The sequence below is a fragment of the Mustela nigripes genome, chromosome 14, assembly GCF_022355385.1.
Source record: "Mustela nigripes isolate SB6536 chromosome 14, MUSNIG.SB6536, whole genome shotgun sequence".
NCBI lineage: Eukaryota > Metazoa > Chordata > Mammalia > Carnivora > Mustelidae > Mustela > Mustela nigripes.
Genome location: NC_081570.1, coordinates 55,785,549 through 55,806,151, shown reverse-complemented (window position 1 = coordinate 55,806,151; position 20,603 = coordinate 55,785,549). Strand labels below are relative to the sequence as shown.

Sequence of the window (20,603 nt, the reverse complement as noted above, 5' to 3'; positions counted from 1 at the left end):
CTGTCCTCAGAAGGGGTGAACTTGTTCAGCAGGTTCTTCAGCTTTGGGATGGAATGTGGGTGATACCAGATGGGAGATTTGACAAGGTGGAATCAGGGCTTTGGCCGGGGTGAGGCTTTAGGTAAGGTTCCCTTGCCGGAGCCTGGGCTTCAGCCCAGATGATCTGATTTTTAGACTCTTTAAGAGGGCACATCTCCCCAAAAATATCCAACATGTGATCAGATAGAAATCAGTAATCTCTGTTGAAAGGTCATGTGCCTTGTTCAAGGGAAAACACTCAACATCCTCAGATCTCTAATGGAGGCAACACATTCTTAATTTTTCAAGGATCCCTTGGACTCATGCCTGAGTCCTTGGAGACATGGGCCTATTTCCTCTTGTGAAAAGAAACAGAAACTGCAGAACTCAGGGTTTTTATGTGCAGTGGATCTGCAGCTAAGAGCCCTGGAATAAGAGGTGTGTCTCCCTGAAACACAGGTTCTCTTAAATCCTGCACTCAGGAAACCTTGAGCACTCTCTGAAGCTTTGCCTGTCTCTAGAGCCAGAGTGACACATGAGAAAATTCAACCAAATCCACTTCATGTTGATTAATAGGCACATTTCTTTTTGTTCACTGGAGCAGAATTTTTATTACAACCGCAGAAAACTTGGATTTGGTGACTTTGAACCCTTGCAGAGAAGCATAACCAGCTTAGCAGGGAAATTAGCAGCCTCACAACGTGCCGTGAATATAATTTCCCCAGGCTCTGGTATCACTGTTTCATGAGAGATAAGAACATAAGAAATATTTGGCCCAGTAAGATTTTCAGCCACCTTCACCTCTGTAGGAGAAATGTTAGTATGTGAAATTATTTTACTCGTCCCTCTTAGGGCTTTTGTTTTATAGATTTTTTTTAATTGTTTTTTTACAGATTTATATCTTGGGAAAAGGATTAGTGCTAGCCGGGAGAGTGGTAAACTGCTCTTTCTCTCTTTCCCAATAGGGGCTGATTTTCAGGTTCAAGTTCCTCATGCTGATAACCTTGGCCTGCGCTGCTATGACTGTCATTTTCTTCATCGTGAGTCAGGTAGGTGGCCCCTGAAGGGTCAGGGTGAGAATGTTCCTGGAGGGGTGCCTCCACTCTGCACAGAAAGTTCTAGAGAGCTGCTAAGAAAGGAGCAGAGAGGCTGTAATGCTGGGCAGCTCCTCAAGCCATGTTTTTTAAGGCTGCTCCACTCTGGGACTTAACCACCTGGCTAGAGGCGGATGGAATTTTCCCTTTCGGTACAACCTTGTAGGAGGAAGAAAGTTGCTACATAAATTAAAAGCCTGCAGCCAGATTGAAGGGCACTTATTTCATTTACTTAAGGGAATGCAGTTTTTAAGCCCTATAGCAGAACACCAACAAGCAAGTATTAGTTGGACTCGATCTTTATCTGGCATTAACGTAGATGCTCTTACAGTCCATCAGCCATTCTGATAATTATTTTGCCACTTAAACATGAACTACAACTCAGAAGTCCCCTTGATAGAATCTTATCTTTCTGCGGGGTATTTCTAAAACTCAAAACTTTGCTATACTTGAAAACCTCAGTAGTGGTAATAATTTTAAAGTGTTGGTAACTGGCTTTGGAAAGTGGAAAACCTTGTTTAAATCTGACAGACAAACTACCTGCCATTCACTTGAGCATCACAAAAATCCTGTGGGTCAGTACAGTGGTAGGGGTTGTTAGCTCAGTTGCTAGCTATAAAACCAAATGGCCTTAGGGACATTTTCCCATTGGTGCTGTTTTCCAGCTGGGTGGGGTGGTGGATAGATTCCTTAACAGTTCTAAGGTTGAATTTTCTTATCAGTAGAATGCATGGAATAGTACCACGACAAAAGGTGGCTGGAAGGACCAGGTGGCTGGAAGGACCTTGGGAAGTAATGCCTACAAAGTAATTTTGCAGAGTGCCTGGCACATCGTGGGCCAGAATAGTTGTGTTCTTGGGAATGACAAAAAGGGTGAATGTTGTGCCAAAGGCCATTCAGTAAGTTAGGCACCAGAACCCAGTCCTTTTGACTTTTCTTTTCTTTTTTTTTTTTTTCCAACTGTTCTGTCATCCCTGTTTTTGGCCCAAGCTGAGAATGTTAGTTGCATAGGTGGCCCAAACTGAGAATGTTAGTTGCATAAGTGGAGTTGCATAGGACCGACTTGTCTCATTGTGCTGGCTCATTTCCTTCTAGTGGAGGGACTCCGGTGCTTTTTTGTGCCATAGACCCCAAGGCAACCTGCAGGAGGCTATGGGCCTCTTCTTTGAATGTTTTTAAATGAGTAAAAGATGATACTTTGGATTTCAAAGATATTTGAAATTATCCATGTTGCCGATGTTACAGATATATATATCTATAATTGTAATTGTTATGAAAATGTCATGATTTCTGTTGGTAACAAAATTACAGGTAATGCTAGTGTTCATTTTAACAGGACTTTGTTTTCTACATTCATAATTGCAAGAAATGGTAACTTTCAGTTAGAGAATGGTGAAAATGAAGATACAGTTTTTCTCCTTCCAGTTCATGGACCCCTTAAACTTGTTGCAGGGACACCCCAGGGTGCTTCTGACCATGTTAGGAGCCCCTAGAGCCATGTTGGGCTCTGCCCACTGGGCAGTGTGAGTGTTGCTGTTGAAGGCTGAAATGGGTGTGGAAAACAAATAAAACAAATAGTCCATATCTGTCTTCGATATTTCTGCTTACCACATCTGCTATGACCTACACCAGTGCCGTGTTTGTATCAGACTGTTCATGAAACCGAGGGAACTTCAGTCGCCACTCCAAGTGCAGTAGCATATTTCAGATTCTGAATGAGTTTTTTATTCACCCAGCCGGGGCTCCAACAAGGGTGTCTGAGGGCTGACTTACCCTTTGGCTGATTCCTTCACGTGACCCAAGTGTCCAGTCCTCCAGGGCCTCGGTAACACACAGGGACACTCAGTGAATCTGAGAGAGCAGGACACACTCCTTGGAGAAACAGAAGCTTCTAGTCAGCTGGGCTGAGGAATGAAGGGCAATCCCGAGGCAGTTTCTTAGGAAGGCAGAAACAAAGGGCACTTTGGGTCTTAACACGTGTCTCTGCCACCTCAGAAAGCTGCCACCACGCTCCCGCTGCCCCATGCTGCTCACTCACCTGGCTCTGCCAAGAGTCCCCTCCACCTGAAGTCAGGAAGGGACAGCGGGCTGATCTTGAAGGCAGTCCACACATGTTGCTCGAATTTAGCCTTGTCTGTGTTATACAGTGCACCATTTTCAAGCAAGTCTTCCAAGGAACAGAGTTTGTGGCTTTTCTTTGGAGAAAAAGATTAATATTCCGTTGCCCCAGTATTTTCTAACATGGCTCCAGCCTGTGGCTGGCTTTTTATATCTGCCGGAGCGACAGTCTGCCCAGGGTGGATTTCAACTCCAAGGGGGTAGCAGCGAGCTCTTTTGGATTCCATTAGCTCCTCACATTCCTCCTGCTGCGTTATTTTTTTAAGGTTTATTTATAGATATCTAAGACGTTTTCAAGCATAACTCTCCATGTCCCAGGTACTGTACTAATATAGTCATCAGAGGATTTATTTTTTAATGTCATTTTGGAATGTCTCAGCAATGAGCTCACCTGAAAGAAAACCTATTGGGTAACTTTTTGAAATAGATCCCAGCCTTAGGTAAAAGGAATGTATTAAAACTCCCATTATGCTCTCGGGCTTGCTGAGAGAGCTTGCATTTAAGCCCCATGAAATATAATGCGAGGGGATCTCGCCAGGATATTGAAGCTCTGAGGCCAGGAATGAAGGGCCCACAGGAAGCTGTGGAATGCAGTGACCTTGAGGCTTTGTAGCTGGGTCCTGTGGGGCAGTCTTTTAATGCCTGCCATTTTAATGGCCTCAGTCCTAGCAACCGAGAGATGGTACATCACAGTCTGGTATTTTAGCCCCTTCCCTCTGGAAAAGAAAGAGGCGTTCCGTTTAGAGGTGGCGGGCAGTAGGGAACAGAAGTGCAATGCAGGGGAGAAGGTCACCAACCTCCACTAAGGGGACCCCCAGGTGCCTGACATTCAGGTCAGGCCCCATGCAGCCAACTCCCAGAGAGCCTGTCCCCAGCTCTTTTTTGTGTGTGTGATCACTTCATTCTGTTACTCACAGAGGAAATGTTTCCAGTAAGAGAGCCTGTGTCTGGGATTTGGAAATCTTGTTGTTAAGTGGAATGTTGGTTGTCAAGACTACTGGGTGTAAAGGGATTTGACCTTCACTTGGCTCCAGGGGTATAATTGGGTGGTTTCACACAAAAGTAAATTGTTCAAATGTTAAATCAGGAAAAACAGGAACTGTTCGAAATAAGACTTAAGCAGAGGGAAGATGATTTTCTTTTCTTTTCTTTTTTTTTTCTTTTTTGGTTGGAGCTATCTGTTTTTTTCCTCTGGAAGTTAAAATGGGGTGACTGTCACCTCTGTGCTTTGGCATTAATAAGATTTCGGGTTCACAAGGCCTGCTCTGTTGAGACTGCTTACTGTGTGGTTCCTGTCGGTGGGAACATGCTCAGAACACAGGAGGTTCCAGGCAGGACTGAGAGGAGACGGGCACACACCCACAGTCGAGTGACTCTGTATACAGCTCATTTATGCAGACTCAACTCTTTGCCCTCAGCAGGAAATAATACATTTAGGGATTACAAATTAAATAGTAATGGTAATTCTGCAACCTTACACTAAACAAGGTGCAGGTGTCTCAGAGCAAACCTGAGAGGGGGCATGAATCTGCTAGTTTCTCAGGCCATCTTAGCACCTGTGTCCCCCTCATGGTATGAGCATCTTATTTCAGCGGTTCTACTGTAAAGTTGTATTTTGCATATAGATCCAGTTTTGAATATCTTATATTACTAGGTCTGTATTACTCTATGGATTTGAAATTGCAAACTGGTATATATATATACACTGAATAATAATTTGCATTATGGTTAATTAAGTGAATTTTCAAAGGAAGTCTGGTCTTCCACAATAGTTGCTCCATATGCTAACTTAACGGACTCACCACTCTTTAGGTTAATATTGCTACTCTTGGGGCGCCTGGGCGGCTCAGTCATTAAGCGTCTGCCTTTGGCCTAGGTCCTGATTCCAGGGTCCTGGGATTGAGCCCCGCATCAGGCACCCTGTTCTGCAGGAAGCCTGCTTCTCCCTCTCCCACTCCCCCTGCTTGTGGTCCCTCTCTCGCTGTGTCTCTCTCTGTCAAATAAGTAAATAAAATCTTTTTTTTTTTTTAAGTATAATATTCCTACTCTTTTATTACATAATGGTTAAGAATATCTTCCTTCGGAGTCAGAGTCACGACTTTCTGACTGAGCAATCTTGGCAAGATAACATACCTCACTGTGGCAGTTTTCCCCTGTGTTGAGTGGAAATGCTACCTGCCAACTAATGACGCTATTAAGACTAAATAATATCCTCCATGTAAAATTCTTACAGTAGTGTCTGACATAGTAGCATTGAATAAATCTTAACTGTCATTACCCTTGTTATTTTAAAAAGTCTTAGTTTTGCTAATATCTGTGTTAGAGAGTAATATTTAAGTGAAATAGTACCTATTACCCATTGACTTACTTAAAAGTAAGTCAATGGGTAATTGACTTTACTGTGGAATGCAGTAGTTTCTCTTTACTTTGCCATCAGATATTTCCTAACAACGACTGTTTCTATCCTCCCTTTCTACTTCCATTCCTACACATGCCTGTACTTTTATCCATATTCATTCAACAAACATCCATCTGTCAAATACCCTTGTGAACCAGGCGTACAGTGGGTGTTTCCTTAGATCTGTCATGCCAGTCCCAACAAGAATCACTTTGAGCAAAAAGGTACTGAGGATTCCCAGCTTATGTCATAGGAAGTAGGGTCTCTTGCAGGAGAGAGACCTATTGAGGGGCCTGCTGTCTTAACAGAGTAGAATAAAATTAGAGCTGCCTTACTCCATCATTACCTGTAGTTCACCCAGTCTGGCCTCCCCCTCTGTCCTGTCAAACAGAACTGTTCCTTTGTTATGACAGCACGCACATATGTTTCCAGGAATTATCTTAAGACTCCCTCTTCTCTTCCATTATATGCATTAAAATCATCTTAAGTATGCCCTAAGTACTGTAATTTTTATAAAATTACAGTATTCTCTTCTTTTAAGAAGAGTGACATTTGGAGACGTTTCTGAGAAGTTCGTTCTAAGTAGTTTGAATGCTTATACATTGTTCTAAAATCAGAAGTGGTTTTGAAATTCTTCTTTGCCAAAAATATTCCTGAGCACATTGTATCAAGTGAATTATTTCCAGAAATAAGTAAGCATTCATGATTAGTGGTTTGTGCATCACAAAAATGAAAAATTATGTATCACCAAGGCCAAACTAAAATTGGTAAGTCTACAGTTAGTTAACCTAATTAATGGACACTCCAGGTCTTTCAAAAGGAAACAACTACTCTTATAACTTTATTATGCCTGGGGCCCCAGTGGGTCATGAGGTATAAAGAAGGTGTCAGGTGAATATAGACCCATTGCCTCATGAATAGGAGGTGAAATCCACCTGCTTGTCAAAGTCATTAACATTTAGATATAGCTTACTGCTCACACTGTAGCTCCTAGGAGTGGGGGCTCCTAGAAATGGCTTATATAACCCAGCCTCATTAAGTTCTCACAGGGACATTTGTCCAGTATTCTTCTACTCCATTTATGATTTCCTGCAGCAAGCAGAAGTGGTTAGAATCATTTCATTGATCTTAGAACTGGCACAAGTTTTTAGTCACTAGGCTCAGTAGTTCTGTTGACAGTTCTTAGTGTAATCCCTATGTCATCAGACAGCCCTCGAAACAATTACGAAGTCATTAACATAGAGAAAGGCAGCCTCAAAACATTCCTGGAGAATTGTAAAAGGCTGTGAAAGATTCATAATTACCTTCATGATTGACTTACATAGAGTGACATTATAGACATAGATTTTTGTTCATTGTCTTGGGAAATTTTTTTTTTAAATTTTTTTTTTTTTTTGACAGAAAGAGAGAGAGAGAGAGATCACAAGTAGACAGAGAAGCAGACAGAGAGAGAGGGGGAAGCAGGCTCCCCGCTGAGCAGAGAGCCTGATGTGGGGTTTGATCCCATGACCTGAGATCATGACCTGGGCCAAAGGCTTAACCCACTGAGCCACCCAGGCGCTGCTGTCTTAGGAAATTTCTAGAAACATTTTTACTTAATTCTCCTCAGTAACCCTGCAAGTTTGTTTTGTAGGGTTTTTTTGTTTTTGTTTTTTCATTTTTAAGATCTTAGTTATTTAATTGAGAAAGAGCAAGTAAGCAAAAGAGAGAGCACAAGCAAGGGAGAGGGGCTGAGAGAGAGGGAGAAGCAGACTCCCTGGGTAGCTGGGAGCCTGATGTGGGACTCGATTCCAGGACTCCGGTGTCATGACCTGAGCTGAAGGCAGATGCTTAACCAACTGCGCCACCCAGGCGCTCCTCTACTTTGTACTTAAAGAAATTGCAGTTCATGGGACGCCTGGGTGGCTCAGTTGGTTAAGCAGCTGCCTTCGGCTCATGTCATGATCCCAGCGTCCTGGGATCGAGTCCCACATCAGGCTCCTTGCTAAGCAGGGAGCCTGCTTCTCCCTCTGCCTCTGCCTGCCATTCTGTCTGCCTGTGCTCGCTCTCTCCCCCTCTCTCTCTGATAAATAAATCTTTAAAAAAAAAGAAAGAAAGAAAGAAAGAAACTGCAGTTCAGAGTCTTAATCTTCTCTTACATGAAACAGAGTAAGTGGTAAAGTCTGCATTTGAATCCTGATCTCTGACTCCAGGCCCATGTCTTTTCTGCTTCCCTGCACTGCCCCACTAAGGAAGGCTACTCACTTATTTAATGAGCCTGTCTTCACTGAGCCCCTGTGGGGATCAGGCGCCAAGGTATGGCAGTAAACAGGTCAGAAGTGGTCTCTGCCTGCAGGGAGTTTACATCGAGCTGGGAAGACAGACCGCAGAGGAAGAGTCAGAGTTGTGCATAAGTGTGAGACTCAAACACTGTTTCCATATATTAGGGATAACCGTGGACTGTTATTTAAGAAAGGGCTACTCCCTGGGTGATTCTGATACGCAGCCAACAGGAGAACCACTGACTTTGTATCTGACACGCAGTAAACCCTCAGTGAATGTAAATTCATACTAGTATGATTTAGATTAAAAAAAGAGGCCTGGGTGCCTGAGTAGTTCAGTCAGTTAAATGTCTGCCTTTGGCTCAGGTCATGATCCCAGGGTTCTGGGGTCCAGCCCCGAATCCATTGGGCTCCCTGCTCAGCAGGGAGTCTACTTCTCCTTCTCCCTCTGCCCCTTCTCCCACTCAGGCTCCCTCACTCTCTCTCTCTCTTTCTTTCAAAAATAAATAAATAAATAACCTAAAAATGTAAAACAGGAGTCCTACAAGGCCCTTTACTTTTACCATATATAGAAGACATTCGGTTTTTGTGTGGGTTGATTCCTGTCTCCGTGTTGTTTCTTCTTGGTTCCAATTAAATGTTACTGTTCTTTTTCCATAGGTGACGGAAGGCCATTGGAAGTGGGGCGGCGTCACAGTCCAAGTGAACAGTGCCTTTTTCACAGGCATTTATGGGATGTGGAACCTGTATGTCTTTGCTTTGATGTTCTTATATGCACCCTCCCATAAGAACTATGGGGAAGACCAATCCAATGGTGAGTTTGTCTCTTTAGCAGAGCTTTATTCAGGATAATTCAGCTTCAGTTTCTACAAGATCCTCTTAGGAAAGGCTCTGGGTTCCCTGGTCAAACTTGCCCTCTAAATGTCAGTGAGTACCCCTAGGGTACTGGGGAGCCATAAGACAAAAAGCCAGCATGGGGCAGATATTTCTTTAAGTCCTTGTGCCTTTTTTCAAATCTTCAAACATGGAGAATATTGCAGTCTAGTCTGAAAGAGGTGCCCGTTTTAGTTTAAAACTTAACATTGCTTCCCTCAATTTTCTGAGCAAAATTGACTCTCGGAGATTATGCTGTATTTATTCTTCTGATCTGAGAAGCATGGTCTCAAGCTATCAGGTGGAACGGGACTGGGTTCTGAGAGTTGAAGACGGAGCTGGCTTCGTTTTTTTCCTGCCCAATCTTGTGCAAGGCTGTTGACACGCGTCCACACCAATAGCTATTCACCCGTCCCCATGGCCTTCTTCTCCTTAAATGCTACTGATGCTATGAGGAACCTTAGGGAACCTAGCCAGTCTGGTTGTTTTGTAGATGATGAAACGGAGGCCCAGAGAGGGGAAGTGCTTGACTGGGGTGTCTCTCCCAGCAGTGGCAGAGGGAAATGACAGTCACTGCTCCAGGCCATGCTCTTAACTTGGAATGGGTGGGGTCGCCTGGTAACCAACATATCTGATAGCTCCTTTCCCTCTGACAGCTCAGTCCTACACTGTTGGGGCCCACCCTTACTTTGCCTTCTCTCTCTCACACCTGCTTTACCCTTGCCATGTTCTCGCTCTTCCCCAAGTATTAGATGGTCCTTCTCAAATCTGAACCAGTGCCCTTCACTCCCTTGGAGCAAAGTCCAGGGCTTTCGGTCTGCATGTCTGCTATGGGACCACGGCTGGGCCTTGCTCATAGGAAGTACTCAACACAAGTGTGTGTTGAATGAATGGATTCATATCCTGGGTCCATTTGGGTCTAATAAAACCCTCCCAACCTTCTGGGCTCATTCAAAATGCTGCTTCTTTCTTGAAACCTATTCCAGAACACTCCAGTTAGAGCCCAGAGAACTATATTCAATAGAATGTTGTTGCCCTGGGATATTGCTGGGTTTTAGTAGTCAAATTTGAGAACCATTGGGTTTTTAATTGGATTAATGAGGTTTTTACTGCAGGACATCTTAATGCTTTAATGACTTAATTTTTACTATAGGTGCTTTAAAATGGGTGGGAGTAATAGCATTCCCCAAAATTATTGAATTATTTGGCCCTGGACCCCTTTTCCAGGCAGTGCTTTTTTTTTTTTTTTTTTTAAATGGTGTTCTAAGAAACGGGCCTGGGGAAACACGATTATCCTTTTCATATGACACTTGCTGTATAAATGCAGTAGGTAAATTTGCCTGTGTCTTCTCTCTCCTGTTGGAACACTGACTCCTTAAGAGCAAGGACAAGTTCTTAAGAGTGCTTTGAAAATGTTGTTTGAATTAATGCTTTAGAAATAAGCGTTCTAGATTCGTTTTTATATTTTAGAGGTGGGCCGTTGATCTTGAGAGCTGAGTTAAAAGGAGGGGGTGATGACGGTGATGGTATGGGAAGTGAAGGGCGTCTCTGTTGGAAGTGGGGGCCATGGAGGATGGGGCTGTTTCTCAGCCACCATCTGTCTCTAGACCATACTTGCCCCTTCTGTGTAAGAGTGTTCTTCAGGCCTGTCTTCCTTCCTGCTCCTTGGCTGGTCGCACTCTGCACGGGGAATGGTGGCACATAACCTCTCAAATAGTGGACCTCCAGAACGCCAGCAGAAAGGGGTTCTGGGCTTGTGAACAAGAATCTTCATTTCATTTCATGGTCATCCTGTTGGACTTTGACAGAAACCACATGGGCATGACCTCGACTTGAGAGTATTGAGCAGGAATCCAGTAGATGAAATTCCTGCCTTCTAGGGAAATTCCCCATAAAGCAGTCACTGGACTTCCTGGGAAGTTGGAATGATACTCCTAATGGGTAATAGTTACTGAATACGGACCACATACTAGAGCGCTTTATGTAAACTATTCTGGTGGTTTGGGTTCGGTGACTCTGGCATACTACTTAACCTCTGTGCACCACTTCTCCCAGTTGTGTGATCTCTTAAAGTCTTGGAACCGTGAAGGTCTGTGGTTCTCTTTCTTCCCGTTGGCAAAGAGGAGCATCCCTTAGGATAAAGTGGCAGCTCAGGGGGGTGATTCTGTCCCAGGTAAGGGATTTCCCAACACTGGTTATAATTTGCCCATCCTAGCACTTTTAGGCACGTGGAAGCCAGAGCTGTGGCCAGCCCCTTAGAGGTAGGCTGACTGCCTGTCACCCTGTTGGGCCAAATGCTTGATTTGCAAGCCAGGTATTAGGCAGCTCCCATTGGGACTTCTTACTCTGCACAACAGCCACCCTCTGAGGCTTAAAGAAACTTTGCAATTGAGAATAGCCCTCCCCACAGATTTGGGCTGGGGGCAGGGAGAGGCTGAAGGCGGCTTGACCTGTAACTTCACTGAAGGCTCAAAAGCTAGCTCTCACCAGGAGGTCCTATCCCCCAAATCCCTTGCCAAAAGTATTTGTGTTTATTTGTTTTGGGATTGTCAGGGTGCCACTAGCATCTAGGGGACAGATTCTAAGGATGCTAAGTATCCTGCCAAGAGCAAAATAGTCCCCTGGAGTAGGGAATTGTCCAGCCTAAAATGCCAATAGGGCCTTTGTTGAAAAAACAAATTTTCAAGCAGTTAAGTGGGCAGGCTCTTTTGGGACCCTGTTCCGATCATAAACACGAGCCACACAACTTAACAGTTCTGTGATGGTAACATGATCAGCTGTGATTTCACAGCAGCCCGAGAGCCCCCGGGCAGCTTGTTGTTGTGTCCTTCCATTCCCGCGTGGTGCTGTGACCTCGTGCCTTTGGAAGGGGCTTTTCCACGTCGGGTTCTCAAATCATGTTCCTTCTCTGCCCTACTTCACTTCTCATCTCTTCCGTCCACCACCAGCCCACACAGTGTCTCCCAGGAGTTATAGGATTTTGAAGCTCCTTGGAAAGAGCTAGTTCAGAGTATTATGGAAACCTAGAAAATGAACTCCTCGGGAGTTACACTGTGTTTTTAAATTCTCTGGATCTCTGGATGACATCCCTTCTCCTCCCCCAGCCTTCCCATGCTCCTTTCCCTTTCTCGTGGAAATTTTTTATTTTTAAGTTGGCTGGGGCTCCCCCGCTCCTTGGCTTTTAAGGTCCAGAGCCAAGAATTCAGATCTCTGGCTATGGAGAATGAATCCCAGGTGTGTGGTGCTTCTTGCCTTGGTGAGATGGACCTCTGGAAAAAGCTCCTTTCCAGGAACTTGGCAGGTGGTTTCTGATGCAGCCAAAGGGGATAAAGAAAGAGAAGGAACATTGAGAGGGATTGGTTTTTTTGGACGTGGAGAGGAGATGCCGAGAACTATCAGGAGGGAGTGGGTAGGAAGGAAAGGAAAGCAGAGAGCATAGACTTTAGCCTTGGCCAAGGAATGGACGGAGAGAAACAAAGCCGATGGCAGGTTCTAGAAAGGTTGGCTTTCTAAAGAGCATTTTTTTTTCTTATACATGTGTTTCTCTTTTACTGTGTGGATCGGAAAATGACCCTTAGAAATGAACCCCTGAGTACCTCAGTACTTAGCACTGCATCAGGTTTGATCAGATGGAGTGACCTGAAGCCCAAAGGAGGGACCAAGACACAGTCCCTGCTCTCATGGAGCTAGTAGCCCGTTCTGAGAGGCAAGGCTTCCTTGGCTGCCTCTTGAAACTTGGGACATGGCAGAACAGCTCTAGGCCGGAACACTTTCGTGTTTTTAGCAGCTGATGGGTGCTGCAAAGGTATGGAGCTCTGGGTTCCAACTTCTAGTTGGTTGATTCATCATAGTTGGTGACAGAAATGTTCTCACATCAGTTATTTCACACACACACACACACACACACATATATATACACACACACACACACATATCTTTAAGTATAATCATTTTATTTGTGTATGTGTGTGTACATATTGTTGTGTGTTTGTGTACACACATATACAAACAGACATACAACTTCTTAAAAAAGATTTTACTTATTTACTTGAGAGAGAGAGAATGAGTATGAGAGGGGAGAGGTCAGAGGGAGAAGCAGACTCTCCGCTGAGCGGGGGGCCCCGATGTGGGTCTCAATCCCGGGACTCCAGGGTCACGACCCAAGCTGAAGGCAGTCTCTCAACCAATGGAGCCACGCAGGCGCCCCGACTTGTTTTAATTTAGCAAAGATATTTTAGACCTCATTTTCTGCCCGGCTCCTGCTACCTTCTCATTAAAGTTGTTCTTTTTACCTGTTCCCATGAACAATTTGTGAATCATTCTAGTTGTCTTCCCAGGCAGACACGAATTGCAGCAGGCTGATGTTAACCTTAGGTCGGAGCGAAGACGGCATCTCCCAGGGACTCAGCATCGATACTGTCCACACTCAACAAACTGTCCAATCGCCCTCAGCCACCAATTCATGTGGAAAAAAAGTTGGAGCTGCTTATGAAGTCAGACAATTCTTAATAATAGCTTTCATTTCTGTGTTCTTTCGTCTATAGAATTCTTGTCAGAAGGTTTTAGAAAAAAAACTGAGAAACGGAATTCCTGACTGGATGACTGTGACGAAGGGTACAGGAGACGCTCTAATTGCCAACTGGTTGCTTTCTATTTCTATTCACACTGAATGTCTTCTGTCTGACACACTCATTCTGCTGGAAGCCACAGCAGCAACCCCGGGTCCTATGTCTTGGTAGCTCGCTACCACGCTGTGTCAGTTTTCCTGCCAGAGGCTTCTAAGGTCTCCTGCTGCTTGTTTCACAGGAAAGGTGGCTTTGGCTTTTGTTGCCTCAATAAATGTTTGGTTTGAGTCATGAGGCTTTGACAGTGGCTGCCTTTTATTGAGGCCTTTCCCCTGGTTGCGTGTTAGATGACCCACCCATGGCTGGCCTGGCTTCTTGATGTCTGTGAGCATTGATGGAAGTGGTCTTACCACCAGGGCCGGACTCAGACTCTGAAGTGGGTCTCGATATCCTTTTCCTAATGAAGATGGGAAGCCTGTAACAAGCCATCACCAGCCGAGCACCTCTGCTCTGCTGAATGGAGCTGGGCACTTCCCGTCTCGTGCCTCTCCCAGGGCTGCTGTCCTTACAGTGACCTGATCTTTCCTTTCCCTGGCAAAGTAAATAATTTTTTCCAGCTCTTTGGATGACTATTACCCTACCCTCAATCACCTTCTTGGGAGGAACTTTCTGCTTCCTAAATTTATCAGTTAGGGAAGCCTGCTATTGCAGATACCACAGAATGAAAGACTTAAAGCAGAAATCTATGTATTTTTTCACAGTTCTAAAGATTGGAAGTCCAAGATCAAAGTTTCGGCAGGACTGGTTTCTTCTGATGGTTCTTTTCTTGGCTTGTAGATGGTCATCTTCTCTCTGTGTCCTCACATGGTCTTTTGTCTGTGTGTCTCTGTACCCTAATCTTTTCACATAAAGACATAGATAGGTCTTATTGGATTAGGGACCTCCCTATGACCTCATGTTTATTCCATACCTCTTTAAAGGCCCTGTCTCCACGTATAGTCACATTCTGAGGTACTAGGAAATAGGAGTTCAACAAATGAATTTTGGAAGGATATAATTCAGCCCATAACATTAAGATTTCACTCAAAATGCCTAGGTTTTATCGTGTCCACCCTCTGGCAGTTGCCTGGTACTTGGTATCTAGAGGTACTTTGGAGGTAGGTGGGGAATGGCTCACGCCATGCCTGGTATAAACCACCTAAATGCCTGAAAGTGACTAAGAAGTGGCTGGATCCAGGCCACTGTGCCCCAACCCCTGGAAGGGGTCACAAAAACCAAGCCATCCTGAGGCACACCTATTTTCCAGCTGAGGGTTCCATGGGGAACACAAGGGCTGCTGTACTGGGCTAAACCACCCACACACAGTGGAGCAGGGAGGACCTGGATTGGTGGGTACCAGGAGAGTCTTTGTGGATGCTATAATGAGCACTTAGTACCTATCAGAAGCTGCAGTGGTTATTTATATTCTTTGAAAAAAGTTTTTTGAAGATTTTTAAGAACCTGCTCTCCACTTTAAAAAATGGTATATATATTTTTGTGTGTGAGAGAGAGAGCCGGAGCAGGGTGGGAGGGGTAAAGCGAGAGGAAGAAGCAGACTTCCCACTGAGCAAGGCGCCCAATGAGGGAACTCCATCCTGCCACCCTGGGATCACCACCTGAGCCCCAGGCAGAGCCTGAGCCACCCCGGCGCCCCCTATGGTCCAATTTATTTTCAACACCCAAAGTGTAGGAGGGACATAACCTTAGAGTCAACCGTAGTCCTGTCCATGGAAATAGTTTAGCTTTACAAATACTCTCCTCTCCTTGTATTTTTTAATTCTGCCACGAACCAGGCTGGACTCTATTCCAGAGAGTTACCGTTTGAACTTAGTTTTGAAGGTGAATAGGAAGGGAGGTCAGTATGGGACTAGAGAAAATTCCACAGGAAAGAATGAAGTCAAGGGTGTTATAAAAAGAACATCAGCTTTGGAGGTAGACATAGATGGTTGGGAATCCTGGCTCCAGTGTGCACTGAGTCTGACCTAAAGAAATATGAACTCGTGGTGCCGGAGCTTTCTGGCTTCCAGGTCTGGGTAACACGGTGTTCATTCGCCTTGGTGGTTGTGAAGACAGAATTAGTTAGCCCCATAATGTTCTAAGACTGCTGGTCTCCAGATTCTGTGAAACAATCTTGGAGTTATCCGTAGCACATTTTCTTTCCTTTACTCCAGTAGCCACAGATACACAAGGGATCATCATTAAAATGTGGCCAGTCGGGGCGCCTGGGTGGCTCAGTGGGTTAGGCCGCTGCCTTCGGCTCGGGTTATGATCTCAGGGTCCAGGGATCGAGTCCCGCATCGGGCTCTCTGCTCAGCAGGGAGCCTGCTTCCTTCTCTCTCTCTCTCTCTCTCTCTCTCTGCCTGCCTCTCAGTGTACTTGTGATTTCTCTCTGTCAAATAAATAAATAAAATCTTTAAAAAAAAAAAAAAAATGTGGCCAGTCTTAGGGAGCTGTGGTAATTGCTGTCTCATTATAGCATAGTTTATAAAGCTTTCCGTGTCTCCGGGACGTGTTCCAGCCAGTTAGAATCAAGCAGCAAGCAGCTACCTACCTATAGATGCCATATCATAAATAGGGATCCACTGATAGTCCTCGGTGAGTCAATCCAATGCCAGAGATTAGTCCCATTTCACAACCGTTAGACAGAAACAAGCCCTCATCTCCTTGTTAATTAGCTGAGAGCAGCTGACACCATAAGCAGGGAAAGAGACTGACTGCAAACCGAAGAATTCTTGTCTTTACCTTTCTTAATTTTTTCCCCATTTATTCTTCCCTTCTTCCCTAAACAAGAAACATAATGCATTTTTGGAAAGGGTGTTGTGGATTTTTGGTTTTTGGTTTTGTTTTGTTTTGTTTCTTTTTTCTTTTTCTTTTTTTCTTTTGTCTTAGAAAAGACTTGGAGCATGTTTGTGTACTGAGTAGCAGGAGCCAAGAGTGAGGGAGAGTCACAGATGGAGCAAGACCTTGGCAGAAGTAGGGGTTGATGGAATTTGGAAAGAAATGGAGGGATTCCCACTCCTGCCATGTTACTGCCGTATTCCCACATTCACTCCCTAAGGGGGATGCGGGTGGGGGGAGCTGGCCTTCAAGGTACAATCAAACCACACATGAATGAATCATAGATTTGTCCAGTCAGGGGCCCATTGGTCTGGGTCCTCATCCCAGCTCTGCTGGGAGCAACCTGGTTCACATCAGAGAACTTAATTGCCTATTTGAGCCTCAGTGTCTTCCTGTCTTACAAAGAAATACAGGGCTTGCTGACCTGCTCCTAGTGCAGGGTAAATACTCATAAGTAACAGCTCTCTTTACTACCCAGACGCTGATATTGTGTGCGTTAAATTCTCTTTCATCAAACACGGAAGCAGAGTTAACATGCTGCACATCTCATCCAGATCATGCATGTATATGTTTGTGACCGGACACATTGTATGTGGATTCCTCTTCTGCAGGCAGTCTTGCTGGCTGGTAGGAACTGGATTGTTTACAAAGAGTCAGTGTAGCCTAAAGGTTCGACAACCTGGGTTCCTGAGCCTATTGGTCTGGTTTAAATCCCACCTCAGTTTCCCACCTGGCCTTGGGCAAGTTACTTAACCTCTCTGTGCCTCATCTGTTTTCTCATCACTAGAATGGAAATGATGAGGGTAGCGATTCTGTCAAAGCACTAGTATGAGGATTAAATATGTTAGTATTTGTAGAGTGTTTAGAACAGTGTCAGCACACGAGAAAGACCTCTCTGTGTGCTTATTAAAGTAATTTGGTTCAAGTGGTATGTAGGATCATACACATTTTTTAGGACATGCTAATGAGAATCGCATTTTAAGCTTAAAGAACTAGCATCTTGGGTTCAAAACCTGAGTAGAATTACATTCTAGTGTCTATTTTTAAATAGTCCTCAGTGAAAGAGATTCTTTAGGTAAACTCTTGGAGGTGCTAATGGCTTTATTGGGGTGGTCAGGACTGTCTTTGGAATTTTAATGACTCATGCAGACATCCTCTTCCTGACTGTGGCTTTGAAGTTTTGATGGCTCACCCAGATATGCAAATCCAGAGCTAGCTTTGACCCAGAAATTTGAGGCCTACACATTGTGCTTAGATGAGGAGTGGGCTAGAAGTTGCAACCCTGAGAATGCAAGCTGGTGGCCTGGGAAAACTTGCTTGTTGTACAAGTAATGGTTCATTCAGTGTGGCCTCTGGGGGCTCTGCGGAAGGCTTCTGCAGGCTCTGTACCCCATTGGTCTCTGTGAGCTCAAGGGAAGATAAAGCTGGATGTGCTGGAGGCTGGCCTGAGAGCCCCTTTATTACTTGCTCTGCCCCCAGTTCTGTGGATCAGACCCTTGGGCAAATAGCCCTGAACACCATTAGCAGTCCTTTGCATCAGCTCATGACCCAGCTGCTGAAAGAGGGGAGTCTCTCAGGTAGAAAGCCGCAGACCAGCATTTACTAAGACTGATGCTGCCGCACAGCTGCTGAGAAATGGGTCTAAGTGAAAAACTAATACCACGTGGCACATGTGAGGAGCACCAGCTTCGCAGCCTGCGGGACCAGGGTGTGGGGTGACTCCTGGGTTCTGAGGCCTGCAGATGTGTTGAGGCCCAGCAGTGCTTAGACTAGTGACAGGACATTAGCTGTAAGCATAGGACTGAAGCTTTCTTCTAAGTTTCAACCCCAATTGAAAAGTGCACTTATTTATTTAATTCTGTGCTTTGAACTGGGACAAATTTTAGACCTAGAAAATATGTGTACACAGTGGAAACATAAAGCTATAAATATATAAAAAGCATATATCGTAATAAAATAAAATATAACATATAATAAAAATAGACATAGAACATATACAAATCACAGACCTAACCCTGACCTTTCATTCTCCAGCACCTCTTTCTGCAAATCTGCAAGTCCTTGAGCATCCCAACCAGACGCGGTCTGAGAACAGTTAGGTCCTGATGTTTCCCATTTTCCCTTTGCCAGTTGCATGTTCATTTAGTTTGCCTCATGGCGGGTAGGGGGCTTTAATTTACAGAAACATATTTTTTCTTGCTAGTGGAGAAAAGACTACATCATTCTGTTTTAGCAGAGGAATATGTCTGTCCCTGATGAGGAGTCCAAGACCACAGGTGTTGTGTACAGAATTCCAGGGGCAGCAGAAAATTTTGAGCACATTTCTAGGACTTTTTTTTTTCCAGGAGGAGAAAACCCCTAAACGTTTCTAAACCCAGTCTGTTAGTAAATATAGGCAGGTCTTGTTTGCCTCGGGTGGCGTAGCTGCTTTGTAAATTCCTCAGTGTGTCTGTGCCTCACTCCCCATCCCTGGGGAGGCGTGTTGTGCTGGTTTAGCCTGCGGTGGCCTCGGAGTCAGACTTTCCTTCCCTGGCCTAGTTCTCCGGCTCTGTTGTGTGTCTGCCTCTCCACCTGGGGCAGTGTCCTTACTTCCCTCCCTGTTTCCTCATCTCTAAAGCTGCTGGGATCCCAGCGCCCACCTGGGGTGGCTCTTGGGAGGATTAACTACGATTACATATAAAGCCTGGAGAATGGCGTCTGGTACAAAGTAAGCTCTCATTAAATGTTAATAATGACTACACATGATAGAAGCAGTATGCTGACTCATCTATCATTAATATCTCCTCCCTGAGAGACAGGAATGCTCCCAAAGTACCGCAGAGCCCGAGTGAAGGGGGTGCACGTTGGCCCAGGTGTTTGTGCCCTGGGGGTCTCTGGAAGCTCGGGATGTGGAAGAGGGCTGGTGTTGGGGCTGCTGTTACGGCGGCGAATGCCAGCTTCTTCCTCCTCGCACACATCTCACACCAAAAACCTCTTTCAGGTGATCTGGGTGTCCACAGTGGGGAGGAACTACAGCTCACCACCACCATCACTCATGTGGACGGACCCACCGAGATCTACAAGCTGACCCGCAAGGAGGCCCAGGAGTAAGAGGCTACAGCATCCCGCTGGGACGGTCCTGCATCTGGGCCCCTCTAGCCAGAGCGGGGAGCGTGCCCCAGAGAGCTCAGGCGCAGAGGAAAGCTCCAGGCTTCTGGCTGTGGTTTCCTGGACCAGCGGCAGAGACATTCGTCAGTTTGCCTTCCTACTGTAGCTCTCGGAGGACAATTCCCGCGGCCACTAATGCGTTGTGTATGATAACAAAGCCTCTGATATGACACATTTTCTGTGATCATTGGTAATTAGTGACATAGTAACATCTGTAGCAGGTGGTTAGTAAACCTCATGTGTTGGGGGTGTTCTCCTTGGGGGATGGTTTGGGCCAGATGGGGTCTATATGGAGTGGAATATTTGACTCTCTTTCCTGTTTTAGATTCTAAGATAGATTTTAACATCTTGGCAGGCCAGGATAGTCTGCTGTCATAGTCTTCTCAAACCTAGTCTGTGACCACTTGTTGTCTGTTGGGGTTTTTTTTTTTCTATTTATATCACCAACTAGCCTATTGAGTTAATATTTAAGTTGTCAATAGATGTGTGGCCCTATTTTTTATGGCATAATATAAAATAACTGAATTTCATGAGACGGTCTATTACGCCAGGGGCATTTCAGCTTTGAAACCAAATCTGTATATCCAGTACTAACCAGTCTGTTGGATGTGGGTTTTAAAAAATGTTTGCTAAACTACCCAAGTAGGATTTATTGTATTAAATGGCCTTTGGGTCTGAAAAGCTTTTTTAACCTCTTGCTTAAAATGTGTTTTCTTTTGATAAGATGCTTCCAACAGCCTCCAAAAGTGTAGATCTGATCATTTAAATAAACCTGTATGTATGTGCCCTCACGGATACGCACACGTCATCCTCCGCCTCCACCACCGCTCTTGCCCGCGGGATCTTTTCCCTGCTGAGTCTGGGGGTGGGGGAGAACCGGCTGGGGAAGCAGCTTTATGAAAAGTTAAAATATTTTGCCACCAAATCGGAGTGTTTGGGGGGTGGTATCAGTTTCTGGAGATAGGGTCATACTTTCTGTGCTAGGCTGTCAACAAGCGCTCACACGTGTGGCCCCAAGGGTGGGGAAGAAAAGTTAAGAGGATGTACAGCCGGACACCTGCACCCCAACCCCCTTATTCCCACTTCCCAAGTAGCCTGTTTCATTGCATTTTAACTCTGTCATCTGAGAGGCCACGTGGCACAGCAGAGAGAGAGGATACCGGATCGGGCGTTCCAAGGCACGGTTTCCTGTCATCATTCACAAGATGACCTTGTTGAAACCTCCTGACCTAGCTGTTCTCTCACCCACAGA

At 45.0% G+C, this 20,603-nt stretch overlaps 1 protein-coding gene across 1 annotated transcript in view; it reads left to right on the top strand.

Moving 5' to 3' along the window:
• The window catches only part of WLS (Wnt ligand secretion mediator), a 102,682-nt gene extending 82,536 nt beyond the window's left edge, over positions 1-20,146 (top strand). Inside the window, exons 10-12 of the mRNA XM_059375083.1 lie at positions 984-1,067; positions 8,550-8,703; positions 19,185-20,146. Coding sequence (XP_059231066.1) covers positions 984-1,067; positions 8,550-8,703; positions 19,185-19,294 — 348 coding nt within the window. The 3' untranslated portion in view covers positions 19,295-20,146. The remainder of the gene's footprint in view (positions 1-983; positions 1,068-8,549; positions 8,704-19,184) is intronic.
• Positions 20,147-20,603: the final 457 nt, after the last annotated feature.